General features: G+C 38.2%; 1 protein-coding gene across 2 annotated transcripts in view; it reads right to left on the reverse strand.

Annotated features, from left to right (window-relative positions):
* CDYL (chromodomain Y like) overlaps nucleotides 1–17,695 on the reverse strand; it is a 104,577-nt gene that overhangs the window by 6,224 nt on the left and 80,658 nt on the right. The window contains exons 3-6 of one of the 2 annotated variants that reach the window (XM_075052373.1): nucleotides 17,132–17,176; nucleotides 5,119–5,375; nucleotides 4,347–4,519; nucleotides 752–962 (exon numbers count right to left, since the gene is read on the reverse strand). In XM_075052373.1, the coding sequence (XP_074908474.1) occupies nucleotides 752–962; nucleotides 4,347–4,519; nucleotides 5,119–5,375; nucleotides 17,132–17,176 (686 nt within the window). The remainder of the gene's footprint in view (nucleotides 1–751; nucleotides 963–4,346; nucleotides 4,520–5,118; nucleotides 5,376–17,131; nucleotides 17,177–17,695) is intronic. The other variant, XM_075052374.1, reaches the window with a different exon arrangement.

The following is a 17,695-nucleotide window of genomic DNA, read 5'->3' on the forward strand; positions in this document are numbered from 1 at the left end:
AGATTTTAAAATAGCTTTTTGTTACATTTGATTCTTTAATTGAAAAGCAAGAAAAGGGATACTAAGTAACATGGCTTATGTTTTCAGCAATGGTACAAAACATTACCTTTTTTTTTTTTTTTTCAATCCAGCATTACTGTAAATAAGAGTGCAAGACTGAAAAAAAAAAAAATCCTTCACAAAGGTGATTTGGAGCGACTATTTCCTGCATAACACGCTAGTGTTAAACATCAGCAGAGATCTAGGAAGTTCAGCAGGACTTCTTGAGAGCAAGTGCATGAAAGCTGAATTACTTAATTTGAATACTAGCATGAGACTGCTAATAGCTGGTGACACAGTGCTCTGCTATGTAAGGACACTGAGTGCAGACCAGCCCATTCTCTGCTACACTCTGATGCTGTGCTGAATGAAAGACGCTGGTGGCTGATCCTCATAAGGCATCAGCAGGGAAGGTGTGTCCTGGTACACAGGACACAACCCTTCTGCCACTGTCAGAGTTAAGGGTGCCCATGACCTGGGATTAGGTCCTGTGCCTGCTTTCTGTTCTGTGCATGCAGGTGAAGACTAGGTTGTAGCAGCATGGAGCAGAGAAGCTATAAATACCGGTTTCTCATGAAAGGTTTTCATGAGAGAAAGAAAAAAAAATAAAGAAAAGACAACACAGCAAAGGTAGAAAGTCTTGAAATCGGTCTGGATAAGTTATCACAACTGCATTGTGAAGCTGTCAGCCCCTACCCTGCAAGCTACTTACAGAAGCCAGGCCCATTATCCGGGGGAATGTAAGGGATGAACATCCATCTGGACTTTGTCCAAAAGTAGTGTATGGTGTCTGAAACCAAGCCTTCTCGTTAGCCCAGACCACGTCACACAGAGGCAATATAGATGCTCCAAGTCCAATGGCTGGGCCATTTACTGCTACAATGATAGGCTTCTTAAACTGAATAAAAGTATTCACAAAATTCCTGAAGAGAAACAGAAACATGCACTCACTACATATATATAAAGAGTAAAATATACCAGCCCTTGAAAGCTCAGTAATAATTAATCTCGACAGTAACATTACTTTCAAAACCAACCTGATAACCTTCCAAGATGAGGTGGTTAGCTTGGTGGATGAGGGGAGAGCAGTGGATATTGTCTACCTAGACTTCAGAGCAAGGCTTTCAGCACTGCCTCCCATAAGATTCTCACAGACAAGCTGTTGATGTATGAGTTGGATTGAGCAGTGAGGTGGACTGAAAAATGTCTGAATGGCTGGCCCAGAGGGTGGTGATCAGTGGTGCAAAGTCTAGTTGGAGGCCAGTAATTAGTGTTGTACCTCTGGGGGTCAGTGCTAGGTCTGGTACTGTTGAACAGCTTCATTCACGATCTAGATGATGGGGCAGAGCATACCCTCAGTGAGTTTGCTAATGATACAAAACTGGGCTGATACGCCAGAGACTCATGCTGCCATCCAGAGGGATCTCAACAAGCTGGAGAAATAGGCTGACAGGAACCTCATGAAGTTCAACAAGGGGAAGTGCAAAGTCCTGCACCTGGGGAAGAACAACCCCAGGCACCAATATATGCTGGAAGCCAAACAGCTGGAAAGCAGGGTGGCAGAAAAGGAGCTAGGGTTCCTGGTGGACACCAAGTGGAACTTGACCCAGCAACATGCCCTTGTGACAAACAAGGTTAATGGTACCCTGGGCTGCATTACGAGTGTTGGCCAGTGGCCAGCAGGTTGCAGGAGGTGATCCTTCTCCTCTGCTCAGCACTGGTGTCCAGTTATGGGCTCCCCAGTGAAAGAGAGATGTGCAGCTACTGATGATGGTCTAGCAAAGGGCCACCAAGGTGACTGAGGGACTGGAGCATCTCTCATGTGAGGAAAGGCTGCGAGGGCTGGGACCGTTCAGCCTGGAGAAGAGAAGGCTCAGAGGGGATGTCATCAATGTGCATGAATACCTGAAGGGAGGGTGCAAAGAAGACAGGGCCACAATCTTTTCAGTGGTCCCCAGTGACAGGACCAGAGGCAATGGGCACAAACTGAAACACAGAAGGTTCCCTCTAAATATCAGGAAACACTTTTTCACTGTCAGGGTGACTGAACAGGCAGCCAGCAAGGTTGTGGACTCTACATCCTTGGAGACACTCAAAAACCCTGCCTGGACATGGTCCCAGGCAATCTGCTCTAGGTGACCCTGCTTGAGCAGGGGCAGGTTCAACAGGACGACCTCCAAAGGTCCCTTCTAACCTCAACCAGTCTCCAATTCTGTGAAAGCCTAGAATTTCTCCCAGCCCAACAAAGCACAGTAATTGGGTAGGTGTGGATTTAATGCCCCTCCTACAAGCACCAGCTAATACAGCACTTGTGGTATATTCACATGCCTCACAGCCCTCTCTTAGATGAGGCTGTAGTCATAACTCACCTCTGGGCACCAAAACCATGGTTACAGCTCTGCTTTGGTCTTCACTGTGTTTACGTATGACATTGGCATAAGGTGTCTATATTTTTAAGTGAAGGTGTAAGTGAAGATGGGCAAAGCATTAATGAGTTTCCTTAAGGAGTATTTCTGGACTTGTGGAAGACAGCTTTTCTTCATAAATAAATCTGCCTTTTCAAATGATGAACAAGCCATAAGTAGTAGAGCTCCATTATCACTTAGCTCACACCTGTAAACTTCCTCTCCTCATCTTCCCTCTCTTGGTTGGTCATAGTGCCATGGGTGCTATGCTATTAAGTTACAAATGCGTGTTCTCATCCTCATTATCAAGATAAAATGACAATTCATTCCAGTACCCACAAAGTATGGATGCTTACATGCTTCTCCATTCTCAAATAGTTAATACCTTCAAGAGCTTCTTAGGAAAAAGTAAGCATGTGTGTGTACCATGCATTAGACTAAGTAGAGACTTTCTAAAACGTTGAAGTTGAGGTTCGGACATTTCTCAGTAACTACCACATATAATGAAGAAGTTGTCCATATTTACTTCAAGTACATGACAACTTCTGATTAGAATACAATGTACAATATACAGTTGTCAGCACCTGTCAAGCACTCCTTTGCTCTGAATGACAGACGATTTTTCATTTCAGTATTAGATGCTGAAATATGGGATTGTTATCAAAATTTTAAAAAGGGGGGGATTTAGTGTCAATTTTGAAGTTTGCTCTTTATCTGTATAACACATTCTTGTATTTCTGTGAAACAGGACATTTTTACGATACTGCATCCATCACTAAAGGTTATCATGCTTCTTAACTCATTCTAGTGAGCTGAAATAGATGAATGCAAAAAAAATTCTGGAACCATCTTATGCAAGCTGTCATACAAACATCCCATCCAGAGACTTAAGATAATTTTAATCATGTCTGAATATTCCAGAGACTACCGTCTCTAGCATATATATGAAAAATACTATTATTATACTTGAAGGGGGGGTGAGGGGTGTGTCATAGGTGTTTTAGGTTACCTTTATCCATTTTATTAACAATGAATAATCAGCCTGACAAATCAGGCTTCTGGAAGGGCCTGAATTAAACTAGTGACAGCAGCTGAGTGTTAAGAGCCTCTGTCCCCTGGCCACATCTGAAGTCACTGCATGAGCAACTATTACATGGAATGATTGAAAAATTGCCTTTGAAAAAAGTAACTATCATAATCTCAATGAGCTAACTGTGCCTCCAATGAAACAGGTTTTACATGTTACAAGGCCTTTTTTAGGGATGTGAATATTGATAACAACAGAACATAGGTCTCTGAAGGAATATAGATACTCTGGAAGCATACAAGAGCTAATCCAAGAGCCCAGACCCTCAAAACCAGTGTTCAAATGATAAGCTGCTTGTTTGCACTGTTAAAATGTGTCTCCAAGATCCATACTTTTTTTCCGTATATATTCTTCTAGTTTATGTTAGCTCGTTTTGTTTAAACCTTATATTTGGTATGTAGCATTGGGATGATGTTCACCTACTCTAACCTACTCCTCTAAAATATCCATCATTCCACTGCTGTGAATGTACTATAATGTTACTCATTCAATGCACATCTTATATTCGTGTGTATTAGATTTTTCCTGAAACCCTATGGCTGTTTAAGTCTTAAAATTGGCTTCAACTGGAGGAGTATTACTATAATACCAGTTTTCATAGATAAATTTTAGTAGTAAAAGCAGCGATGTATGAAATGACAACCCAAATAGAAAGGGACAGGGAGTATTAAAAAAGTGCTGCATAGTATATTACCTAACAGGTCAATGTCTGAGATCTTGTTGAATTAAAGGCTCTTGAAACAAAAAAACATAAAACAAGCCAGACTACATGATGAAGAATACCCGCTCAGATGATTGAAGATAATCTTACATACCTAATAGCTTCTGCCATCTTAGTGCTTTCCTTTTTTCTATCATCTGTTAAACGTCGTATAAAATAAATAAAATCAAGACCACAGCAGAAAATGCTACCAACTGCACTGAACAGCACAAGTTTACTGTCATCTGCAGCTGCTGTGTTCAGTGCACTTTGGACTTCCTTCATTACCTGAAAAATCAAAAATTCATTAGAATCTTCTTATTCCATCATTAAAAAGTAGCATACTGTTCTCCCCTCCTCCCGCCATGGGTTCTTTGACATCTTTCATTTTTCCTTAGGATCCGCTCAACCATCATATTAGAAAAGTTAACTTTTTTCATTATCCAAAAATAAGAAAATTTAAAAAAAAGTATTAGAAGCTTTGCATTTCAGAAATTTAATTAGACTAAGATAACGAAATCATTAAGAAAAGATATATTGGAAGTTATCTGTAACTAAAGCACTCATTCAGCATTTCTGTAATTTGGACAGCAGATGGCATATGCAGCCAGTTCAGAAAAAAAGAACCTTAATTCAGTCCAAAGCTTGTTTCAAGTTGCACTTCGTAAATCGCCACATGTCTTATAAGAGACATCTACATGTTCAGATAACATAGTTCTTAAACTCAACTGAATTACACTTAAAGTCAATTCTATGTGTAACATCTTGCAAGCAACAGCCTGAATCTTGTTTTGGGTGTTGGTGCCTGAATAACAGGCATAAATGAGGCAAGGACTTAGAATTCCCCCAGCACCCTTCCCCCCCCAAAAAATCAGAATTGTTCAGACCTCTGGATTTAGTGAATTATTTTCAGATGATTTTGTTGACAGCAAAATGTGTGTGAATCCATCCTGTTTCCTGACAACAATGTCTCTGTACCGGTATGCACTCTCCGTTTGTCTCACGCTGAAACGTAGCCTTTTATCAAAAGGTTGATCTCTCCTGTCATCAATAAACCTTCGTTTGCTGGCTGTCACTCCTGTTACAGATGTCTGTATGTTGGTTGTACCATTGGCTGCTAATGCTTCCATAAAGGTGGATGTACCTGGAAATAATTTAAACAATAACATTCTATTAATTACATTTTATTAGCTCAGCAGTTTCAAAATCCCTATTAGCATGAAAACACACTAGTCATACTAAGACGACACAGTAAACATGAAACTCAGTCCTCTGGAAGTTGCTGAAATGTTACAGAAATAGACACACTGCACAGAGCAAAACTGAAGTAGCAAAGGGATCCAACAAATTCATTTTAGTGTTGTGAGAAAATACATTTTAAACAAGCCAAACAGACCAATCATCATATACCTATTTTTAGAAGGAGGGAAAGGTTTATTTAACATTTCTAATACCAATGCACTTCAGTAGGTTAACACTCTGCTTTCTCCCTTTCCAACATCTTTAAGTCATCTAACAGCATCAAAATTGCAAAGAGAAAGCAGAAGCCTTTTGTTTCAAACGCCATGAGACGTTAATATACGGAAGAAAGTGACATTTACAATAAGCAAAATAAAGAACTTGATTGACAAGATCATATAAAGCATAATAGTCTTTAAAGTAAAATGGAAATGAAGAAATACAGACTATAGTTCTGTGAGAGGGAAATAAGACCCATGCAGTGACGGATATTTTAATGGATTCATAGACAATGAGATATTTCTCAAGTCTAAACAATTTTTGCTATTAGAATTGGCAAATAGAGCATTATGTCTTTCTGGTCTTGTTCCCAGTCACTTAAATGGACGGAATTTGAAGGCATGCAAGTAAACAGGCCATTCCTCATGACACAGAAGGGACAGGTTTTTCTGTACTCCACATGAGAAACATAATACCGAATAATTAGCATTCATAAGAGAAAATAAGAGAACATCTTGGATCTATAATCCATCTGTATGTTAAAGTCTCCATGTAAAATCTCCATAACATTTGTTGGATTAAAGTAATGGAGTACGCGTGGGGGGCGGGGACAGTAGTGCTAAAAATGTTGGAAAAATGTGTTACAGGCCAAGACAGGAAAGTTTTGAAAGCCTTTTCCTGAAAACTGAGGTCTGAGACATTTTTAAAATCCGCTGGAAACCCACAGCCCTTATCTCACAAACAGATACTTCAGAAGATCATACATATGATGTCCTAAATAGTACAGTTAAACCACATATAAATAAGTTAATTAAATGCCATTGATGCATCTTGCTCAATTTGTCATTATCTTTCTGAAAAAGCTATATTTTTAAAGTTCTAATAATATGCAAAGCTATGATTTTTAATTTAAATTTTTTTTTTTTTTTTTTTTTTACAAAATACTTCAAACACTTGTGGGTCTAGTGAAGACATTAAACAAGCTCACCTAAATAACAGGAATATCCTATATCACCACATTTTAACTGTATTCAAATGTTGCTTACTTGGACCTGTATGCAGTATGACAGATATTAAGAGAAAGACTAACAAAATTAAAATTCAGAACATCATACATTTTTCTATTTGTATTTCAGAAACTGCCTTCAGCTATAAATGAAGTCTTTATATCAAATATTTTAAAATAAATATATCTGTTATGATTAATTAGGCAAGTTGTCTGTCAAAGGAGCTATACAATAATAAGTTTTTATTTTACTTTTTAAAGTCTTTCTTGTTGTGTTAGTGATTTAATCCTCTTCCCATAACACTCTTGTGAAGAAGTTAAACACAACTCAAGATTTTTCAATTGTTTAAAGTGAAGAGTAAGAAACTGAATTCAGTTTGTAATCAGTCTCAGAGACAACAGAGGTGAACAAAATGAAATGGAAAATAAATATTTTATATTGCCACAGAAGTTTCACATTTATTCCTAAATTTTTCACAGCTTATCAAATTCCTTTTTTCATTTCAGCAGAATAAATAAAAATTTGATGCATACCAAATATGATATTGATGAAGGATGTGTTTTATACTTTTCCCTTGCAAACCACACTACGTTGATTACATTCCTTTAAAAGAATTCCCTTCAAAGGGAATTCACAGGAACACCACTGTTGCCCCATATTTCATTAGGAACACAAGATGAAATGGTATCACCGGCCACAATGGTTTGTTTTTCCACATGAAAGAGAAATTAAAACAACTGAAATCACCTCTGATTTCTAAACCCTGATACAAGATTTTATGGCTTCTGTCCTAGCCACAGTGAAAAAAAGTGGAGAACCAGGACAGCACAATAGACTAGACTAAACCAAAAAAAGAGTCAATAAACTTGTGTAAGAGTTTTGTGTAGATCTTTTCCCACAACTCATACTTCCAAAGACATACTCAAATACCAGAAAGTTACGTCTGAGATGTAAGAGACAATGATTATACACTTTGAGAGACAAAACTTTTGGCAAGAGAGACCAAGATGTAAACACCACACACCACTTTTCATGCTTATCAAATCGGCAAGAGACCTTCCGAGTTTTTATATAAGCTCTGTCTGCACTTGTCAATAGTTGCAGTTTCAAACCACAAACGAGGGACAGCTGCAGTTCCACGGAAGAAGTCTCCCACATCCAATCTTGTAAACACACTTTTAGGATACTTAGACTGGAATCAAAAACTTGATGGCTTTAGTAACCATACCGCTGCACAGGGAGATTTGCCCAGCTGGTACGGATTAGAAAACAGCACCGACAGAGTTAAAATACGTTGGTTAGTGTTTGTTGTTACTGCTGTAAGTTTGTGACTTTCCACACCTTAAAGTGTAGGGGGGGCTCGCTCTTTTGGCATTTGGTCCTCAAAAGTGAAGAGACAACTAAGAGCCATAAAGTAGTGTTTCATGCTATATATAAATAGACAAAGCTTGCATCACTGGACAGTCTTGGACACATGTTGCAGCGAATGAGGATGAAAATTTAAAAACATGCCAGAGAGAATTAACTGTATTGCCATAGATTTCCTCATGTGAAAATTTGGCATTGAGGTTACTTATTTTCAGGTTAATTACAACTATATTTTACAATTCTAAAATACAGATTTTGTAATAAACCAAAAGCAGTTCTGCTTTTTAATGCGTTAATGGAGAGAGCATATCAAAGAAACAAGACACCACAGCCTTCTCCTTTCAAACTGAGCCTTCCAAAACCAATAAGGGTTTGGAAAAAAGACAATTTACCCTGGATATTGTCAACTAGTGCAGAACTATGTTTGTTTAAGAGGTAAACAAACAGCTCTTATAGCTATAAAAAACCCTTCCAACTGCAAACTGTTAATGTAATGTGATCTTCTCAAAGGTGCAGACATACTACTACTGTGCAAAGCTTCACCGTAAGAGATGCAAAACAAAATGGACTACTTGCTTTTGCAGCTGCGGATCAAAACCTGATAACAGTCACCATTTTCAAGCAGCTGCTCTTGGAGAAAAAAAAACTTATGGGCAACAGATAAGAAAGGAACTGGTCTTATTCAAAACAAAGACGGACACAAAATACAGGAGTTGGAAAAGGGGCAGAACAGCAAAGGTATCATCATCCCCATTCCACTGGCAGAAGACAGAAAAAAGCCACCTCGTCAAAACATAAGGGGGACAACAATTAAAATACATGATGCCAGACATCTAGATAAACAGAGTTAAAACCAAACCAAGTAACACACAACTTCACAACAATCCAAAAGTTAAAATCCCAAGCTCTTCTCTAAGCTATTCGTGCCCAACTGTTAACCATCTCCCAAATTCTTGAGAAGTTCAGTTTAGCTCACGTAGCAAGTCTTGAATACAAACACTCCCCTCTCTGCAACCGACACAGTAACACACAACTTCACAACAATCCAAAAGTTAAAATCCCAAGCTCTTCTCTAAGCTATTCGTGCCCAACTGTTAACCATCTCCCAAATTCTTGAGAAGTTCAGTTTAGCTCACGTAGCAAGTCTTGAATACAAACACTCCCCTCTCTGCAACCGACACTGGGGACACATCCAAACAGGTGCTCTAAAAACAGTCAAGCCTCTTTTGCATGCTTCTTAAGTACACATGTACTAGTGGTGGTACGCTTAATTCAAAGGTTTGTCTGACAGAGTATGCTGTTTCTGAAAGGCTTAGCACAGACGTCTAAGGAGCAAGCATAAGAAGATGGGAGGTGTGACAGATGCTGTTGGAGTATTTTCCCCAAATCCAGCCACCAGAAATTTAGCAATTCCTAAAATTTGCATGCCCAGAACCATAGGCTGCACCCACACCCGTGTAAATTAAATCCTTATCCCCATGGGATTGCCCAATTTACTTTTGAAACCACTATGGTTTTGTCATCTTTACTTTCTTCATCCCTTTCATCACATGCCTTCTCCAGCTTTATTAGGCCCAATCTTATTTACCCTTTCTTCTTCTTCTTCCAGAAGCCAGCCCAAGCCTGTCATTCTCCATGCCTCTTCTACTAAATCTTGGAACAGGGTCCAAAATGGCACACAATATTCAATTTATAACATGGCATATTCAAGCCTTCTCTTTTGTCCTCTGATCCTGTTTGCAGAAAACTACCCAAGCAAAACAAACCCAATGGCCTTTTCCTGAGCAATAACACATAGCCAGGAACCAGTCATTGTCCAGGCACGGTTTTATGTTTTGCTATAGGCACAGCTTTCCCTAGAAGTCTTTTGTCCCCTCCTCATTGCTTGGCATTCATCTGCGCTGAAAGTAATCTCTCAGTCACAAAATCACTCTGTATCTTCAGGTAAGTCTGCAGTGCTCACAAGGAGCTTCAGGGACCCTCTGTCTTTCCTGTACCCTCACGCACCAACCACGTCCTCTCTTACACCAAGTGACAAAATGGTTAATAACAAGCATCCCACTTGAATAAGCAAATGAACACACACCAGCAAAAACAATTTCTTACAGTGTTAACTGCAAAACTAACACTGTAATTGTAACTGATTACAACTCAAGTACTGGAAAGGGAAAAATATGATCTGCAAAACTGATTGGGAAAAATTTAAATTTAAAATTAAAAAAAAAAAAATCAGTGCTAGAAGTTGTATTTTTTCCTAAGTCCTTTCTATACTTTCAGTACTTTATAGTCCCCTGTACATATAATCCACAAGACTTCACGTCAGTTGTCCACTGCAGGTTGCCTCATGTTCCCCTTTTGGCTGCGAACAGTGGTGTTTTGCTACATGTTCATATGTACTATCAAGGTCTAACTATAAATACTGTTAAGCTTTTCGAGTCTTAACTCTGCACTACATCAAATATTTCACACGAGACACCAACCCCAGACAGTGATACTGCAATGCAAGCATCATATATAACAGTTTCCAGTAATTTTTCCACCTCTGCTTCAGCAATTACACAGAAATTATTTCTTAGAATTTTAGTGTATTGGCACAGATTATAGAAATTCAAAATGAGGCTCTAAAAAAAAAAAACCTATATATGTGCTCATTTTTGTCTGAGTATATGTATTTACAGCACTTATATTTTGGAATCAAACAAAAGTCCCAGCTTCCTTTGAAACTTCACTATAAATATTTGCAAGAAGAAAAAAAATTCTGAATTTATTGTACATTTCACCTAAAATACTGGTTTGCTCTGTGTTTCTGAAATAGTGTTCAGAAGGTATAGGTCATTTATGAAAGAAAGATACACTTTAATTTAAATCCTTCCAGAATATGGTATCACATCAATGCAGCACACAAAACAGTGTGACCAATAATAGGCTGCACATATTCCAGCATTAGAACAGGCATCCCCAAAGATGCCTGGGAGGAGAGGGGTGGGGAAAGGGCAATACTTCTTCAAATTATGGGCTGCTGATCACTGTGACACCCTGCCGCTGGTGTTGAAACCTCCTCAAAACTCTTATTCCCAATGAGGGAGCGTGTGTGTGTGTTGTAACTTTATCTTTTCTAATAGCGTTAGCCACTCCTTGATTCTGTTTCAAGGAAATAGTGACACAGGGAACCATTAGATGTTCTTCAGACACCCTCTGTTGTTTTTGCAATTATGTCACTTTTCCATACACAAAGAATGTGGGTTTTAAGCACAGATTAACTGGCAAATTATTGCAGTAGTACTCCGTGAAACATCAGCAACAGGTAACTACAACTCAGCAGTAAACCGTCCTGCAGTGGCTGGCAGGGTTGATTGTCAATATCTATCTTCAATTCCTAAAAAGCCCTTTTCTCATGCCCTTTAATTCCTACTCTTTTCCATATATTTTGTATAGGTGTTAGTTTTAAATGTCACTTTGAAGCATTGCTCCTTTAAAATCTACATTTCTTACAGGACACTGCTATTGTGGACAAAATTAACATGAGAAGATAAACACATACACACATGTACCCTTGGTAATATTTCTCTACTCAAAAGTTTTTCCATCCTACACCAGTTTTTATCTTGGCTGCCATGGTCACATTAATATGGTCTATAGCTGCCATTTCTTCCCTCTTGTAGAGAGTTTTCTCGTTTTCTTTGATTACTTACAGCATCAATCAAATATATATATATGTTTACAACAATACTGTTAGGAAGAGGGAAACATTACTGGTTGTATTGGACTTTAGTAGGTTATAGCCTATTTAATTATTTTTGCCTTTGAATGTCTTTCCTTCTCAGAGCATAAGCATCCACGTAAAGATAAACTCGTAATGCCAACCAAAAATGCAACTAATCAAAACATGAAATTCTACTACTGAAAGTGGGCAATCGATGCAAGAGAAAATGGCATTTATCCACCTTCAAGTTAAATAGGTTTACCTTAGTCTGACTATTTTAAGTCATGTAAGTGGGAATAAAAGAAAGTTTACATACTTTAAAAAGATGGGAATAACAAAATACTAGACCTAACACTTATTAAGATCATGCCCATAAAAACAATAAGGATAACATTAATAATACGTAATTTGGCAACAAATCTCTTAAAGAGTCTGATTAAATTTTTACTATCTTCAACAAGGAACCGTGCATTTTTATGCATAAGGTATTAAGTAAACTTTCCACAGTCTTACAGTGGAAAAAAATGTCCCCCTCCTACCAAGTGCAAAAGGTTTCTAAATACATCTCATTCTTATTATTTCACCAGAAACATATAAACAAACACTGCTCAGGTCAACAAATCCTCTTTCTCCTTTATCATGGCATCAAGATAAATTAGGATTGCTGTCTTCTCCCTTTCCACTGCAGTTTTAGACTCATTTTGGAGTGACTTTTATTCCATTGAATCTATAGTCAGGATACTACTGACAAAGAGAAAACAGTGCACATGATCATTCTCACCATTTTAGCTGCTATTCAGGGTGGCTGAAAGGAAAAAATATACGTGAAAATTCCTAAGCACCTCTGATATTACTCCAGTCAAGAAATTCCAGCCATAATTCACAGTAGCATGCACCAAAGTATTTGATGGGAGAAGCAAAGAGTTAGTTGTATTTCTTTTTCTCACAAATAAGTACAAATAAGAAAAAACTTTCCCCAGGTTACAGACTCCTTTTTGAAGGCCTTTTCATACTGGGAACATTTCATAGGCAAGAACCCTCTTATCTTGATATTCTTGGAGCTGCAGGTTATGATACCACAGCATTCATTCGAAATGCTCTCAAATTTGAGAGTTAAGTAAGGACATCTCTTGGGGCTCATCTACAGAGGAAAGGCATCACAAAATAGGCTAAGGTTTAAACTTGAAGTATACCCAGCTATTTCACACTAACTCCTGAGGTGAACACATTCTATATTAAAAGCACTTCATTGCAATTTAATCCAATCCCCAAAGTGATCTAAAAAATGGCTCTCTTCCTGTGGAATAAGAGTGCGCTAATGTAAGGCTAGCCTAGAACAGGTACTGCCAAAAGACATCCCAGGCAGTTTCCTATATAGTCACGAACATATACATGCTGTGTATGCATGACATAATTCCTTAAAAGGACATCAAAACTTTTTAAAACATTTCAGCTAAATTATTAATGAGATTTAGATAGATAGGTATAGCACCACTATGTTGGCAAAATACTTTCATTTATTTATCTTCTTTTTGAAAACAACATGTCAATAAGTACTCACATTTCATTCTTATCACATAGATGAGGCTTTCAATACCAGAGTTTGCAAGAGCTCCATTCACAGCTGCCCACAAAAACATTTCAATGCAGTAAAGTAGCAGACAAAGAGGGCTAGAGGACTTTCAGAGGTTCAGGACCCTGACGTGTACGTATTAAGCTTTACAGGAGACCCCAAGCTCCAAGCACTCAAAGTATCTGGAGTGAGCATCCCTGCTGGGAAGAAACACCTCTGGTTTTACATATATACCTCAAGGAGGTACATGAGTCTTTCCAGTCACTGTCTAATGTCTGCTATTAGTAGAAGATGTCTCAACCTCCTGTGGGATATTCACCAACAGGTTCATTAAGAGGCGGCCAATGAATAGATTACCTGAAGCCATACGAGCTTGCAGCAGAGAGGCCATCTTCCAATACACAAGTGCACACAGCTGCGTGCCTTAACAGGGCCAGCTATACACCCTGTACTCAGGTAACCTGCAATACATCATGTTGCTGGCTGCTACTAACACAGGCACTCTGTTCTGCAGCAGCACCCTCTTAACAGAAATCACTGACCTTGACAGAAATAACTGGCTGGGGCGGGAAGGGGAAGCACAAAGGAGGAGTCTCTTGAGTCTTCACTTGAGGCTTTTGGGTACCTCTTACAAAAAAATAAATATTGCAGTGCTGGGTGTTTAGTCCTGAGCCTTGCACTTAAGCAAGAGGGCTGCCAGCTCCTCGAGTATATCAGCTGCCTGAAGGATTGCAGAGCAAAAAATCAACAGAGCTGGGCATTGACACCCAGGAGAGAAAGCATGGGTAAAAAGAAGATTAGAGGTCTCGGGGAAGTGTAAACACAGCTCTAGAGACCTCTGGAACAGCACATTCAGAAATGCATGTGCCAAGCAGGTTCTTACCTTTGATTCAGAGGTACTCAACAGAAAGTAGTCTCCACACCGGAGAGTCAAGGATTTGAGCCAAGAAGATTTCTGAAAGACCCTGCCTTTAAGAGTATGCAACTGCTATTTACACCACATCTAAAGAGGCATTCACAAATTATTCTAGGGGCAATCTCTCCACCAGTTTTCCCAATATGCTGGGAAAATAAGCCCACATTAAAAGCAGGATGATGAAAGGTATCTTTGGGTATCCCCTGTAACAGGTGCTGGATACTTAGATGCTCTGAACTGAAAAAGAAATTCAGAACAGTGTATTACCTTGCCAAATTTGTCCTTTTATATTGTTGGAGAGGAATAAATCCCAAGTATGATCTACTGGCAACAGCTGAAATGAGGTATGATGGAAAGGAGTAAGTAAATACAACCTGTGTTCTCAAGCTGAATCTGATCCCTCCTGTTTGTTTTTTGGCAATACTAGCTAGGATCATTGAGTGTGCGAGGACATGCCTGAATTGGAGAACTCATGGAAAATATCCAGAATTCTTTATTCTTCCTACATTTAATAATAATAATAATTTTAAAAAAAACGCCACCAACAAAAAAAAAGAACCCAGAGAAAGTACTAAAGTCATCAGTAGGAGACTACTGAGAATAAAAGACTTGGATCAGATGCTCTGCATGAGAAAAACTTACGTGATATCCTCCCTCAATTACGTTTTGTCCCATATTACTGCAAGCAACTACTAGAAAACACAGGAGGCATTTGTCTTCACATCATCTTGCCCCACAGCTCGACCCCAGTACAAATGGTATGGTTCTGCACATTGTGGGATTTGCACAGATAGCAAAGATCTTGAACATGACCATGAGTCTTGGGAAAACGCCCATCATAAGAACAGGTTTTCACCAAATTTTGAAATAAAAAATAAAAAATAGTGATAAACAAGCAAATAAAAATAAACAAACACTCCCCCCCCCCCCAACCATGCCTAGGATAAATCACAAGAAAATAACCACAGCCAAAAGCAGTGAACAGACAAGGCAATGGAACTGGAGCTGCCCTTACGCCGCAGGATGGATCACTCATGCATGGGTAGTGTTTGGGTACGTACTATTCATATTGCTGAGGGAAGCAATCAGCTTCTCTTTAAAATTTAGGCTTTCTACTTCATTGACTGTTGTCATATTTATGAATAGTCTGTCAAAAAAAATCTCACAGACAAAACCCTTGAACTGATAACTCCATAAAGTACTAATTAAGTAGTTAACACATGCTGCCATACATAGAAAATGGTGCAGAGCTGTGAAAGTGGCTTCCCTCAGGCTACAAAGCAAGTCAGTATAGAAGCCAGGATTATTAGTTACAGGTGGTCCCAATCCTCAAAAGCTACTTTCCCCTGTAAAAATCTGCTTTTATAAAGTACTGGATTTTTTTTTTCTTTACAGAAATTATATGTATCTGGATTAAAGTACAAGTAGCAACATTGATACTATTGCTAGTCAGAAGAGACAGCTAAGGAAGCACTGGAATAAGCACTATGATATTTAAGGGGAACATATTGTTTCAGCAGCACCAATATATTAATATGAAACCACAGCCTCTAAGAGATTATGAAGACTAATATTAGGAGGCTGAAATTTTGAAGAAAAAAAGTAATCAAGAAATTAGGAAGTTACAGATGTGGCAGAGAAAAAAACCAACCCAACCAACAGAAAAACCAATGTGGTTTAAGGCAAATTTCAGAACAAGTTTCAAAAAGACGTACCAGTTAAGATCTATCTCAGAGTAGGACTTAGCAACTACTATCAACCATGCCAAAAACAAGGGAGGCTTAGTTAGGTACCATAATGCCTGTCACTATGCAAACACAAGAACAAAGTATATCATATCTGATGCTTTAAATCAAAGAGTGCAGTGGCTTGAGAGAGAATTTTATAGTTTGTGTAGCTGGCAATAGGAAAATAAGGTTTATTTGACTATTTGGAGGTGGAGGTAGGAGCACTTCTTTTCACAGGAGTCATACTAGCGTGATCATAGTTCACAAGTCAATTTGTAGATTTTTTTAAAAAATATTATCACTGCAAGTGCATGGAAGGCCTTGGGTCCACAACCTGGTAATTTGAGAAAGCGAGGGGGACAAATGGACACAAAAGAATAATCTCCATCTGAGTTTTGGGCTTGGGAATTGTTGCAACTCCAATTGCTGCAATTCCAAAGTCCAGCACTGGAGCCTCTGATGTTCAGCAGGACGTTCATAAAGCTGTGCTCAGACTTACATTTATTAAAAGGTGGTTCATGGGTGATGGGCTCTGAACTTCTTTAGATACAGTAGACGCCTAAAATGCTGAATCTTGCCTTAGGAAACAATCCATTAAGAACACACAGAGAAACCAAAAATATCAGAAGTCGTCAGTACATAAAAGACAGAAGAGTTACTATTAAGTAAAGCAAAGATTGTATACACAAAAATAATGGGACTAGTACGTAACTAGTCACAATTGTGAGCTCAATTTTAATTTGGAAAGCATTTAAAACATGTCATAGATGAGACAAAACAATAGATGAATTACATGACTGGTTGTTTCCTGAAACCTGCCAGGGACCCACCTGTTTAAGTCAGATTCCAACCACTAAACAAACAGAATAAAGAAAATAGAAACAGAACAGTATCAGCAAATGGAATTGAAATTTCTACCAAGATGAATGCTGTGCAATGTTACATAATGTGCTATGTAAAAAGATATTGCATTAAACACTTTTTAGACAAATAGCAAGATACCCCAGTCATAAGGAAAGGGTGTATAAATGGAACTAAACTTATACAGTAATTATTTTCTTCAGGAGTGAGATGTAGCTTCAGTTAACTCCACATGGTTAAACAGGTCAATAGGAACTGAGGGGAAAAATAGAATATGCTATACTTACAAGAAAATAGGAAGTAAAGAACACTGGGAAGAATACAGGGAGATGCTAAAACAGATAAAGAACGGGTATTAGAAATGCAAAGTAAAACTCTAAAGTTCTCAGTTACAGATCCTAAACACAAATTATTTTTCCAGTGATAAAAAAAAGAGAGAGGAGAATTAGACCAAAAATGAGAATGAAATGTAGTATAAGTTACAAAGTCAATTAAAATATTAGTGGGGAAACCAGCATGCCATAATAAACCAGAAAAGATTTATAATGAGTATGAATATATTGTACATATAACAAATGACAGACTAAAAGGCTTGAACATGGCAAGATTGCTGACTGACAGTCAAAAAAGAGAAACAGAAAATTTGTGATAGTCTGTATGGGAAACGTATCATAGTAAGTGAAATACCTCTGAGACTTGCTTGCTTCAAGACTAACAAATTTGGAAAGTACCTTAAGTAATAAAATTTGTATTGATGTAGTTTCAGATAGAGTTAGAAAAAAACTAAAAAAACCCAACCAAACAAAAAAAAACCCAAACCAACCAACCAACCAACCAAACAACCAAAAAAA

The sequence above is a fragment of the Buteo buteo genome, chromosome 20 (genome assembly GCF_964188355.1).
Source record: "Buteo buteo chromosome 20, bButBut1.hap1.1, whole genome shotgun sequence".
In the NCBI taxonomy this organism is placed as follows: Eukaryota; Metazoa; Chordata; class Aves; order Accipitriformes; family Accipitridae; genus Buteo; species Buteo buteo.